At 43.4% G+C, this 14,090-nt stretch overlaps 1 protein-coding gene across 5 annotated transcripts in view; it reads right to left on the reverse strand.

Moving 5' to 3' along the window:
• Positions 1–14,090, reverse strand: part of CC2D2A (coiled-coil and C2 domain containing 2A) — a 135,657-nt gene that overhangs the window by 98,711 nt on the left and 22,856 nt on the right. For 4 of the 5 annotated variants that reach the window (XM_032854736.1, XM_032854718.1, XM_032854725.1 and 1 more), the window contains exons 5-6: positions 4,894–4,982; positions 4,458–4,559 (exon numbers count right to left, since the gene is read on the reverse strand). In XM_032854736.1, coding sequence (XP_032710627.1) covers positions 4,458–4,559; positions 4,894–4,982 — 191 coding nt within the window. Of the gene's footprint in view, positions 1–2,082; positions 2,136–4,457; positions 4,560–4,893; positions 4,983–14,090 lie in introns of those variants that run through there. The other variant, XM_032854740.1, reaches the window with a different exon arrangement.

Here is a 14,090-nt window from a genome sequence, read left to right on the forward strand (position 1 = left end):
CTGAGGCCCATTAGGTACTATTCTGTCTAGCTTAGTTATCAAACCATAGGCTCTGGAGCTGCCCGCCTGACTGTGAATCCCAACTCCATCACTCACAGCTTAGACCACTTGTTCTGAGCGTCAGGTAAAACAATGCACCTAAAATGTGCTTACAGTTATGGCTCAATCATGGCAGGTCTCATCACCACATTCTTGATTTTCTTTTTACATGTCTTTGATCTCCCTGGTTGGCATTTACATCACATGGCTATAAACATTTTATTTTAGTCTGTCAGAAACTAGAGCCTGAGGCACAGAATTTTACATAAAGGGAATGGCATATATATATTTTTTATTATGATAGACTATACTTAACTGATACTCTGGTTTTTCTTCTGGTCATGCTGGACATCTAGCTGCATTTAGGTGAACTTTCATAGCACTTGGTTTTAGCTTTCCCAAGGATATCAAGCTCTCATCACTGGCCGGCGGAAACCCACTCAGACATTCTGAGGCTTAGACCAAACCAGGAGGGCCAGGAGCCTTGGGCAAATCTTTCTGGGAACAGATGCCATGAGACAAACGTCCTATCTTCCAGGAACTAGGCAGGCAATACTGAGAAGCAGTCTCCTCAGCAGGGCCCTGGCAGGATCGAGCCCTGGTCACCAGCTCAGTGACAGTCTCCAGAACTGACTTTACCTCCTGATTCTTTCTCCCCAGTTTCCAACTCCTGTTCATTGATATCACTTCTCAGAAGAAGCCACACAGATAAGGCAGGAAAAATCCTTGCTTCAGGCTCTAGTTTCTTGTGGGAAGTACGGTCCAGAGAGAAGATAAATTACACCTCCAAGGTCACACAGCTGGTGAGTGAGGTTGCCAGCACTTAACTCTGGGCAGCTGGGGTCCAGCATCTGGGCTCATCTTGTCCTCCATTCTTTGCTCAAATAGGATTTAAATGGACAACTTTTTCGATATTCTTTCTGGATTGAGGTCTATACATCAAGAAATCTGCTTTGTGAGGTATTTTGTTAACCTGAGATCAGGTCTAAAAAGGGCAGCTGGGTCCATTGTTCATGTAACTTGGCTATTTTGAACCCTCATCCATGGTATCATTGAAACCCAGCACTGTAAGAGAAAGGAACTGTGGAACCCGGCCTGTCCAACACAACTTCACAGGAAAAGGAGTCACTCATTCCTGCCAGGTCAGCCTGTCCTGTCAGGGAGGGACGCCAGGCATGCAGGTCATTGAGACATGAGCTGAGCTCTGCACCCCGCCACTCCCGCCCACTTGGTTTCACTCTCCCCTTTGCTAAGTTATACAGGCCCTGCTGGCTGAATCAGACTTTAAAAAGGCACTATTGTGATTAACCTGAATCCAAAGAAATATAAAATGCAATGAAATTGAATATTGAAGCTGTTTCATTTCCGACGCCAAAATGTACAAGCCTGAGGCCTCTCCTTCCATGTAATTGACTAAGGTAAACACACATATTTATCTCACTCAGTGTGCCTTAGGACTTTTTTCTTTTTTTTTCTTTTTGTGGAGAGCTAAAATCATCTAGCATTGCTATGGTTCCAGGGCTGTGCTGAAAGCAATTTTGTATATTCCTTCCACATTGTCCACCAGAATTCTTTGACAACCACTTGGGATCATCAAGGAGGAAGAAAAAAAAAAAAAAAAACACCAAAGGGAGGTATTTTTAAAAAGCCAGTGGACTGGAAGGTGAGTTAGAGCCCAGATCTGAGAGCCCCTGCTTGGCTAACTGAAGACTGAGAACATTAGCCCTGTCCCACCCCTGGAAGGGACTGCTAGGCCTTCAATGCCAGATTTTGTCTGAAGTTACAACATCTTATCTCTTCTCTGCTCTATTTCTCCTTTTCTGTCATCTCCATGTTCCTTGCAGTCCTTTTTAGTTCTTAAAATATTTTAAAAATATAACTTTTTTTTATAACTTCATAACTTTTCTATGATAAATGAAACTTTAATTGATCCCCAAACTGATACGAGGTAACCACTAGCCAATTCCCTTTCATTTAAGAAAATTCTAATCCTGTAACCAGTCATTACCTCCATCCTACATAGGCTGATTTCTAACAACATACCTCCGAGCCTCCTTCCATGTTCTGGTGTGAGAGCCCTTGGCTTGCCAACTGTCTTTTTGATACAAGCACAATAAACTTACTAATAGTAATTCAGGGACCAAAAAAAAAAAAAAATAATAATAATAAAAAGAACTTTTCTGAAAATAAAACAAAACACAATGAGACAAGTCAGCTGATGTTTGCCTCATTTTGTTTTGCAAATTGGCCACAAGTGCACGCAGAGGGCAAGGAGAGACTGAAGAGAAGCAGACCATTCTAGATTGGGAGGTGGCAGTTTTAATAAGTGAGGGAACTCAGGAGGCATGTCTTGGTGGCTGCAAGATAAGGAGATCCTCATGCCTGCCTGCCAAACCTTGGAAGTTTATACAGACGTCCTAACTGGGTTCAGTCAAGTGTACCAGACAGATGGTCAACACCACATTCCTATCTCAAGGCTGTATCGCTGGGGCAGCTTCTGGGAGTGGGGAAGGCAAGTGGAACACACATTCCCAGGACAGGGGAGGGCATGAGGAACCTCCAATTACTTGGTCCAGCTTGCAGGTCAACCAGTGGTCATGTCTTTTTGATGACCTCTTCCAACACCTCAAATCCATAGAATGTCTCTTAGGGGATACAGAATAGAACAGATATAAGTCACGGACCTGCTCACAAAAAGCGATGAATACTTTGTAGGCCAAGGGAGTATATTTTTACTTCTATAACTTAAAGCTTTATTGGGGATATTGTATTCATGACCCAAGGACAAGTAAAAGCTGCTATGATTTTGTGAAATGATTATCAATCAGAAAGTATAGACAGGCTCAGGGATACCTGGGTGGCTCAGTCGGTTAGGCATCTGCCTTCAGCTCAGGTCATGATCCTGGGGCCCTAGGATTGAGTCCCGCATCGGGCTCCTTGCTCAGTAGGGAGCCTGTGTCTCTGTCTGCCTGCCTCTCGCCCTGCTTGTGCTCACTCTCTCTGTCTGAGAAATAAATAAAATCTTAAAGAAAAAAAAGTATAGACAGGCTCAGATATGAGACCAGATCATCCAATCATTTAGCCCATCTGACCAGATGCCAGGATTCATACACCTAACAACGTAACAGAAGGGTTTGTGTCAAAGCTGATGAGATTTTCTGTAGTTTTTCTTTATTTTTCAGTATTTTAAAATAATGGCTTACAAAGAAGAAGATAATTGGAATCAAAGAAAAAGAAATGTCTCCTCAGCAGAATGGAGCAACGAACTGTCATAAAGCCATTTCATCAGATCTACAGAGCATTCCTACTAAAGAACCACAGACTATGACATGTGAACACGGCTGTAACTTTCCTTGTAATCATGCAATCTTTGGCTTAATTTGGGATGAATATAGGCAAAAATGTTATAACATCTCATCACAGAAAAAGAGAAGGCATCCTCTAAGCAATCAGTGATCTCTCCACAGAAATTTCTTCACACCTGTGCTTTTTTTTATCTCAAGAGTAAAAACCAACCCAACATCACCATCAACAACAAACAAGTGGGTTAGACGTGCAAACATCTCACTGAGCCGTTTGTTCTGTTCTTCCCTTCCTTCTTCCACCCTCTTACAGGCTTGTCCTTCATCTACACCCCTGAGAGGATTTTCTGGCTTTTACTGGCTTCCTGTCCTCCTCATGGGCCTCAACTGTCAGTTTTCCTCCAAGTGTCAAGATCTTCCTCAGTCTTCTTTCTTTTAGGAAACGAAGGCTGCTCAAAACTTCAAAACTCACTGCAGTAGAAATGCTTATTAAATTCATTTCTCCAGGCCTGGTCCCTTCCTTTGTGCATGTTTCTAGAGACACACACATTGACATGTCCCTCCAGCACCTCAGACTCAAACAAAAATCACTCCAGTACACTCAAACCACCTCCCCAGCCTATGGTAGACTGCTTTCCATGGCTTGTAGGAAACAAATGAGGCCCTTTGTGTGACATTCAAGGCCCCCACCATTCCACCCTACTTTCCTACTGTACTCCTATCTCTCTCTTCTTCCCAGCAAGATCCATAGTTCCAGCAATGCTGACCCAAGGGACAGACTGGGAATGAGGAACAACTGGAATCCAATCTCAAATCCCACATGCATGCCTGTGACCTGGAGATGGCCTCGTGGCTGCTTTGAACCTCAGTTTACTCATCCATCAAATGTGAATGAAAACAAAAGAACCCACCCACTGGGGTGCTGGGATAAGGACATATGAGAACACGGGGAAAACACCTGGTCTGAACAGGACTCTATAAGCAGTAGCTATGACGATTATTGATAAGTGTTGAACGCCTCCTCTGTGCACAGCTCTGTTCTAGAAACTTTTGCTGGAAATGTTATATTCTGCTTCACTGTCTTTGATCACAAAGTGGAGAAGGTCCCTTTCTCACCTCTGTGCCAAATTCAGTCTCCAGTTCTCTCTTGTTGGGGCTTTGTAAGCGCCTGGGCCGAGGAGTAGGAATTTCCTGCAGCAATGTGCTTTCTGCTTTGGACTACAAAGTCAAACAGAGAATCACTGCTGGTTAGCATTGGGAATGCTGTAAAAACCTGTCACCATCTTAGTAGAAAACAATCCGTAAGAACTACACACTGAACTTCTTTAAGAGAGAAGAGAAAGTGAAATAGTTAAGGAAAATGACACTGAATACTTCTTAAGCATAATTTTCTGCCTGTGCCAATGTTAAATACCACATTAATATTTAAAACATGGAAAACAAATTTAACTGCACTCAAACCCATGCAGTTTTGAGCAGACAGAGCATTCTAGACAAGACCTGAGGAATGGCAATCAGCCACTGAGCAAAATATTCGTGTGGTTTTTCTCACCCTTGCAGCTTGTAATTTCTCCCTCATGCGTTCCCTCATGGAAAATTCTGCAAAGCCTGTCCTGGAAGCTGAAGGAATTGGAGGTAAACCTAAAAAAACACAGGAAAATCACTTTAAAGCTACATTTTTTTTTTCTTTTTTTCCAAAGGGAAATCGAGATTAAAAATTAACATGAGAAATCAGGTTACGTGATGCCCCCAGTTTTATTTTTGTTTTTCAACATTTCCTTAGCAATTCGGGGTCTCTTCTGGTTCCATACAAATTTCTGGATTATTTGCTCCAGCTCTTTGAAAAATACCCGTGGAATTTTGATCAGAATGGCATTAAAAGTATAGATTGCTCTAGGCAGTATAGACATTTTAACAATGTTTATTCTTCCGATCCAAGAGCATGGAATGGTCTTCCATCTTTTTGTGTCTTCTTCAATTTCTTTCATGAGTGTTGTGTAGTTCCTTTACTACAAAGCTGTGATCACCAAGACAGCATGGTACTGGCATAAAAACAGACACATAGACCAGTGGAACAGAGTAGAGAGCCCAGATATGGACCCTCAACTCTATCGTCAGTTAATCTTCGACAAAACAGGAAAAAATATACAGTGGAAAAAAGACAGTCTCTTCAATAAATGGTGCTGGGAAAACTGGACAGCTATATGTAGAAGAATGAAATTTGACCATTCTTTTACACTGTACACAAAGATAAACTTGAAATGGATAAAAGACCTCAACATGAGACAGGAATCCATCAGAATCCTAGAGGAGAACATAGGCAGTAACCTCTTTGATATCAGCCACAGCAACTTCTTTCAAGATATGTCTCCAAAGGCAAAGGAAACAAAAGCGAAAATGAACTTTTGGGACTTCATCAAAATCAAAAGCTTCTGCACAGCAAAGGAAACAGTCAACAAAACAAAGAGGCAACCCACAGAATGGGAGAAGATATTTGCAAATGACAGTACAGACAAAAGGTTGATATCCAGGATCTATAAAGAACTCCTCAAACAACACACACAAAACAGATAATCATATCAAAAAATGGGCAGAAGATATGAACGGACACTTCTCCAATGAAGACATACAAATGGCTATCAGACACATGAAAAAATGTTCATCATCACTAGCCATCAGGGAGATTCAAATTAAAACCACATTGAGATACCACCTTACACCAGTTAGAATGGCCAGAATTAGCAAGACAGGAAACAACATGTGTTGGAGGGGATGTGGAGAAAGGGGAACCCTCTTGCACTGTTGGTGGGAATGCAAGTTGGTGCAGCCACTTTGGAGAACAGTGTGGAGATTCCTCAAGAAATTAAAAATAGAGCTTCCCTATGACCCTGCAATTGCACTACTGGGTATTTACCCCAAAGATACAGATGTAGTGAAAAGAAGGGCCATCTGTACCCCAATGTTTATAGCAGCAATGGCCACGGTCGCCAAACTGTGGAAAGAACCAAGATGCCCTTCAACGGACGAATGGATAAGGAAGATGTGGTCCATATACACTATGGAGTATTATGCCTCCATCAGAAAGGATGAATATCCAACTTTTGCAGCAACATGGACGGGACTGGAAGAGATTATGCTGAGTGAAATAAGTCAAGCAGAGAGAGTCAATTATCATATGGTTTCACTTATTTGTGGAGCATAACAAATAACATGGAGGACAAGGGGAGTTAGAGAGGAGAAGGGAGTTGAGGGAAATTGGAAGGGGAGGTGAACCATGAGAGACTATGGACTCTGAAAAACAATCTGAGGGGTTTGAAGTGGTGGGAGGTGGGAGGTTGGGGGAACCAGGTGGTGGGTATTAGAGAGGGCACGGGTTGCATGGAGCACTGGGTGTGGTGCAAAAACAAGGAATACTGTTACGCTGCAAATAAAAAAAAATTAACATGAGAATGTAATTTTGTTTTGCAAAGTTAGAACTTTACATAAGCAAACAGGAGCTCATGCTGACAGCCATCCATGTGACATACTCAGTGCCTGTCTTGGCTTCTTTGCGACAGACAGGGCGAAGCTTGGTCCTGCCAGGAGTGCCACATTGACTTAACCAAGAGTAAAATGAATGACATTTGACGCTTCAAGACAGAGACACACCAATTCAATTACCAGTGGGGAGAGACCTTCTAATTTGTTGAACTGAGAAACAGACTTGTGAAGGGACAGCTAATGAGTTCAGGGTTTAGCTTTCAACAGTGTCGATCACTTCTGTCAGGCCCAAGCCATTGCCCTAGTGTACGTCATAGAAACGGCATGTATTTTGAACTATTATTAAACATATGTGTAAATTTCACGGACCGCTGTGTAGCTATGAGGTGTGGGAAAGACACAGGATCCGGGATCTTGAGGACCTAGACTGTAAGGCCCCTGGGGTAGGTGACTGGCTCTCCAATCATACCTGGGATGTGAGATGTTTGGGATGTTCCTGGTTCTTTCATTCCCAGTGCTCTAAACCAAAGTGTTTGGGGAACAGAATGTTGCCATGCTTGGAGGAGAAGGGCCGAACCTGTGTGGAGCAGGATATAAGATGGCAGAAAGAGTTGGGGATTGAATTACTGATGTCACACGAAGGAGCCTAGAACATATTCTCCAAGTGGTGGGGGAGTCCTGAGGTTGCATGTATGGGGTGGGTGGGTGGAGAGAGGAAGTCACCAGCTCGGATGTTCTGGTGAGTCAGTGGGAGAAACCGCATAGAGGCCACAAGAAGGAAAGGACCACAGGACCCTATGACCAGAGGGAGGTCATGGAGTTCTCACGGCAGTGCATCTTCCCAGCATTTGTCAGCATGCACATCCTCGGGCCAGGCCCAGACCCACTGACCCAGAAACTGGAGGTGCAGCCCAGCGATCTAGGGGATGGACTTAAACACACACTCAAGGTGGAGGACCCCTGGTTCACAGAAAGAAGGAGGAGGTGATGATGTATGAGTTTTGACTGAGTTGACACTGATGGGCTTTATACGGCAACAGGACACTTTTGAGGAGCCGGCAGGACAAGAAAACGTGTGCTTGTCCAGCACCCGGCGCTCTGGGCAAGGCTCAGGCCTGGAAGTGAAGACAAAGGAAGCGTGTCTACCCCGGCAGGTGCTGGCGTCTAGAGAAAGCCTTTCCCGAGGCAGAGCATGCAGGAAGAGGGGTTTCTGATACCTGTGGCCATCAGCGCTGTTGAGGGGAGAAAAGTGGCAAGTGCAAGAAAAAGCGGGAGAAGATATTCTATTAGAAGGGAGAAGGAACAGCACCGGTGAGAAGAAGGAACGGGGGGTGATGGGCTGTAAAAGTCTCTGCTAGCAACAGATTTGCCGCTCCTTCAGTGCCGGCTTGGTGCAGAGAGATGAGGGTCCCAGGCTTCAAAGCTGATTTCTGCAGCCTGGCACACAGTTGTTTAGGTTGTGTGATAGAAAGACAGAAGATCCTTCTTCCATCAGGCTCCAACCACAGCATTCACTCCATGCGGGGAAGGAGGCAGGAAATAATTAAAGATTTTGGTCTCACGTGTGTGGGTTGAGGTTCAAGTTCTTGAAGAGCATCTCCATCAGCGCAATGAAATGGCCTTTGACGTTCTTTTTTAACTTGTTTGAAAAAATTTCTTTCCATTTTCTTTCTTTCCAATGGAAATTACTTTCCATGTTAAAAGTCATGTCAACCCAGTAGATACTATCCGCTGTTCTGTACACCTAGGGTCCCAAGACTTTTCCTGTATGGCACTGGCCATTTTGTTTGTGTGATTATTTGGTTAATAGTTGTTCCCTCACCCAGGTTCCATGGTCCCCAGCCACACAGGGCAGGCATATAGCAAGCATCATTAAGTGTGTGTGATCCCCTGATCGGGCAATGAAAGGACTTTGGGACAGCTGTTCATCAATCTTGTTCTCTGGCTGGCCACCCACCTTGCTTCTGCCCCCAAAAGAAAGGATGTCTATAGTCAACAAATTGTCTCTAAACATGAAAATGCTCCTTATTTACTTCCCCTCCTTTTTTTTTAATTTTAATTTTTTTTAAGATTTTATTTATTTATTTGACAGACAGAGATCACAAGTAGGCAGAGAGGCAGGCAGAAAGAGAAGGGGAAGCAGGCTCCCTGCTGAGCAGAGAGCCTGATGCGGAGCTCCATCCCAGGACCCTGGAATCATGACCTGAGCCGAAGGCAGAGGCTTTAGCCCACTGAGCCACCCAGGTGCCACCCCCCTTTTTAAAAAAGAGAATCAGTTTTTCAAGTTCACTTAAAATAGCTAACATCTATATACAGTTCACTAGAATAATTTTATTTGTTTATCTTTAAAAGGGAGACAAGATATTTTATTCAACATGATTTCTGAATAAAGAAAACAAAGTGGCTTCTCTAGGATTGCTTTTAAAAAGCAATTTGAAAAAAATTTTTGAAAAAGGGGTGCCTGGGTGGCTCAGTCAGTTGGGCATCTGCCCTCGGCTCAGTAGGGAGTCTGCTTCTCTTTCTCCCTCTGCTACTCCTCCTGCTTGTGCATGCACACTCTCTCTTGTTCAAATAAATAAATAAGCTATTTAAAAAAAAACTTTGAAAGATTCTGAAATGGTAAAAAGTAGTTCTTGCTTGATATTTTCCAGTCCATGCTAGTGGAAGACATTTTAAGGGTGTGGAGATTCCCAAGCGCAATCTGCACACCCAGCTGGGGACATGTCATTTCTATTCCATTCCAAGCATGTGGAGAATGTGACCCACTCGAGTTGGTGACCTTTGTACCTGGCACTTAGTAGCACTAAATCAGTGAAGGAAAACATGTAAGTGAGGGTGTGAGGGAGATTGTACAAACAAAATAAATGGAATTCTCATTTGGGTGAAATCAGATGGTGATGACACAGTTTTTTCAAGATAACATGATGAACCATGTGTACTCTCATTCACTCCCTTTAACATAATAACTGATAGAGATTAGATGCCTTCATTTTTATCTGGGTAGAATAATATAGCAATGTTTCTTTAAACAACTAGAACTAAAATAACCCTCCTAAGACATTATTTCCCTTAATTTAGTGTCAGTTCCTTCACTACATTACTACTCTGCTATGTGATCCCAAACTGTGTCTGTTTTTCCTGCCCTGGAACCAGTGCTGACTTGCCAAACCCGAGGACCGCTGTGACCTCACAGTTACACACAGAGGCTCTTGGATACAGCTGAGCCGAATAAAGTTTCCGCAGAGTCCAGTGCAAAGGGTGTGATGAAAATATTTTTAAAAATAGGAAAGACTTGATTTGGAGGCAATGCAAGAACTTGCAGATAATGAGAGAATTGGAAGACATTCCGTTCAACATACGACATCAATCGGTATGAAATATGGATTTCCTTTGCAAGGTGGTGTTTCTCATGGAGGCAGCAGGATGATGTCCTCACAGCGCTGCTCCGGTTTCCTAGGAAACCCGTCCATCCTGAGGCTGCATCAGCCTCGTGTGTGCAAATGCTTCCGGATCTTCTCTGCTCTGGGTCCTTTACCTGCCCTGTCACTCAGGCACACCATACCCCGTCTCTCTCTCTCCTTACAGGCTTCACAAAATGGCAGATGCTTTCCATTTTTCTCTTGACCATTTCTATTAAACCTGACCCCTTAAGCCTTCTAGGAAGACAGGCACTGCATTTTGAAATAATGTTGTAATCTTCTCATCTGTCCGCAAGTCGATGTGATCTTGTTTTTACAGAGAAGTTTCCACAGTTCCTTCTCCATCTGGAAGTCCTTCCTTCCTCCCCTTGCCAGTGCCAAGAGAATCCTATCCTTCTTGTAAGGCGTTGTTCTGGGACTCTCACTGCTGAGACCTAGCTCTCTGTTTACCGCTGTGTGTACTAGGACTTTCTAGGGACTTGATGTAAAATCAGAAATGGGGTATTTGGGTTTGGATTTGAATTGGTATTATCTGGAGTCACAAAGAACAGGTGAGCGTGAAGATGGATATATACTGACCTCCCTCTTCTGTCCACCCTCTCTAGTGAAACAATCTACTTCTGAGTGTTTGTATTTGTTTTACTTTTGATGATGAACAAATATTTACCACATGCCATAGCACCTTTATGTTTTCATCATTTGGGCACTATTGATAACTGTGATAACAGCATGAGGAAAAATTCAGTTCGTTAACATGGTGAGTAATGAAAGACTTTTCAGGATAGAAACAGGTTACCTAAAGTTCTTGGAGGGAGGAGTGGAATGAAGGAGTTCAAGAAGAGAAGGGAATGGTGTCAAATTTCCAACTGTGCAGAGAGAGCTTTTTTTTTTTTTTTTGAAGGTGGTGACAGGGGTCATCAAAAAAAACACTGCCATTTAGATTCTTTTGGATAACTTCAAGAGTGATATAACATTTTTATTTTAAAACTTATTTATATTAATATACTTCTATTTTGTTAATATTTATATACTTATGTTATCAATAAAATATTTAAAATTTTTTTATGGCAACTTACATATAGCATAATTCTCTTTTTAAAAAAAAAAGATTGTATTTATTTATTTGCAAGAGAGAGATAGGGATAGAGAGAGAGAAAGAGAGAGAGCATAAGTGGGGAGGAAACGGAGAGGCAGGCTTCCAGGGAGCCTGATGTGGTGCTGGATCCCAGAACCCTGGGACCGTGACCTGAGCTGAGCACAGACATTTAACCAACTGAGCCACCCAGGTGCCCCCATATAGCATAATTCTTGTAGGGACAATGGACAAGAGGATGGGGGAAACACTGGTCTCACCTGGCTTTTAATTCTGGTCTCTTCTCTCCCCCAAATAGATAATTACCCTCAAACCCTGTTAAAAAATTCCTGGATAGAATAAATACAGAGTTGGGGGGGGGGGGAGGGAGAGCATGGGACAGAAGCCAGCTCGACCTCAGTACACAAAACTGGAGGGGAACAGAGGCTCTATCCTACAGACTTAAAAAGGAAAGCGTGATGAGTTGGACAATCCGTCCAATTGTTCCCAACATCTGACCAACCATATGGATGTAAGAAAATGGAATGTCCTTTCAGTCACAGTCAGCCCTCTGGGAACTTAGGACGTCCTTGGCTGTCTGGCAGGAAAACCCAGCAAAACGAAATGGCATCAGGTTAGTGGTGATTGTCACTAGGATATAAGAATGTGGGTGACTATTTTCTTCTATTTCCTTCTCTTCTAATTTTTACCCAGCAGAGTAGCATCACTTGTGAAAATTTTCCTACATAAAATGAAAGTCAAAATAGGCTGAGAATAGCAGGCTCTGCCCTGGGCTTTGAGTCTCAGTGCTGCTGATAGTTCACATTTGCTGAGGCATCTGGAGGGATTTCTGTGGTCACTTTTTCTTTTCTGCTTCTTTATTTCCTAGTCTCATTAACACTGCATTTTATGTTAGCCAAAAACTTGGGGCCCTTTTTTGCCCATGTTTCCTTCTCACTTACGGGTGCTTGGACCCCAAGATCTGGCTCTGCCCACTGCCCCCTCCTATATCTCTGTGCATCAGGACACATCCCAGACCTGGGAATTATTTAGGGTTGACTGTTTTGGTACCTGCAGTGTTCATATGTTGAAGCTCTCAGCCCCATCCATGTGATGTTATCTGGAGGCCAAGCCTATTTGTGTGGGGGATAATTAGGTTTAGGTGAGGTCATGAGGTGAGGGTGGTGGTGGGGATGGGATTAGTGTCATCTGAAGAGAAGAAAGCCCAAAACCGTGGCTCTCTGTCTTTCCACCATGTGAGGATGCTATGAGAAGGTGGCCATCAGCAAGTTAGGAGGAGAGCTCTTACCAGGAACTGAATCATTCTGAGCTTTGGTCTTAGATTCCTCAGCCTCCAGAACTGTGAGAAATAAATGTCTGTTGTTTGAGACACCAGTCTACGGTATTTCATTATAGCAGCTGGAGCTGATGGAGACTGGGATCATCACCATGTGCAAGACTGCACCTGGCCAGCCCTACTTTCTGTCCCTCTGCTCCAGGTGGTGGGATAGGGCAAGGGGGCTTCAGACAGCGCTGAAATTCTGCAAGGTGGCTTCCTACATATATTTTGCCATGACATTCTGCCTGCGGTTAAGCCTTCCATATTGCCTTGGGTAGAGTAGAAAAAAAATGTAAACCTCATTCAGGAGGGCCAGGGACTGCCTGCAAGATGCCAGGGGAATGGAATGCTCTCAGAATAAGCTTTGTGAACTTCCAAGGGGGGAAATGACACATAAAGGGTCTGACCTTGCAGTATTTTTGCAGGCGTGACTCTCTGTCAGGTGGCTAGCGTTCTACAAAACCCAAGTTTGGACATGCTTAGAGATAGAGAATTAGAGAATCTCTTCTCCAGTTTTCAAGCATTCAACTGACAAATAGGTCTTGAGTACCTATTGTGTGTACAAGGCACAAAGGATGGAACAGTGGAGAAAAGAAACAAATCCTCATCTTCATGGAGTGTGTTTTCTGGCAGGGAAGAGAGACCATAGACAGGCAGTATAAATAATATGTCAGATGGTAATAGGTGGTATGAAGACAACTAAAAAGGATTAGGGATGAGAAGGGCCAGGGGTGGTGTGCATTGCAGTTTTAGGAGTGACTAAACAAGGGCTTCAAGGTGACCTTGGAACAGGTAAAGGAAATGAGCAATCAAGCCATGTGGATGGCTGGGGGATAAGCATTTTAGTTAGAGTAAAATTTGGTACAAAGACTCCAAGACAGGGCCATACCTGAACAGAAAAGGAGAAAGATAAGAGGTGGGAGATAGAATACCAGGGTATCTGGTCCAAGAGTTAAGGCGGAGCTGAAATGTGTAGGTCATCCTACCCAATTCGGCTTAAACTCTGAGTCAGGGGAGAACCACTGAAGGGTTGAAACAGAGGAGAGACACGACCTTATTTTCCTAAGACCATTCTGGCTGCTGGGGTGAGAACAGAAGCCAGGCCATCAGCTGGGATGCTGTGATATACTCCAGATGGGAGCTGAAGGTGGCTTGGATTGCGATCAGAGTAGGTGGAAGTAGTGGGAAATGGGTGTACTTTAGGTCTAATTTGAAGTTAGAGCAAACAGGACTTATGGGGACTTATGGATGGGGGCAGATAAAGACAGGAGTTAAGGATGACCCAAGCAATAGAAGAAATGAAATATGTGTTTCACAAGATGGGCAGACTATAGGACAAACAAGTTAGGAGAAGGAAATCAGGAGCTCAGCTTCAGTAGAGTGAAATCTGAGTTGTCTCAGGATAGATCACAGACCTAACTAAATGTAAGACCTAAAAG

The sequence above is a fragment of the Lontra canadensis genome, unplaced genomic scaffold (genome assembly GCF_010015895.1).
Source record: "Lontra canadensis isolate GAN:19392208 unplaced genomic scaffold, GSC_riverotter_1.0 scaffold1, whole genome shotgun sequence".
Classification (NCBI taxonomy): domain Eukaryota; kingdom Metazoa; phylum Chordata; class Mammalia; order Carnivora; family Mustelidae; genus Lontra; species Lontra canadensis.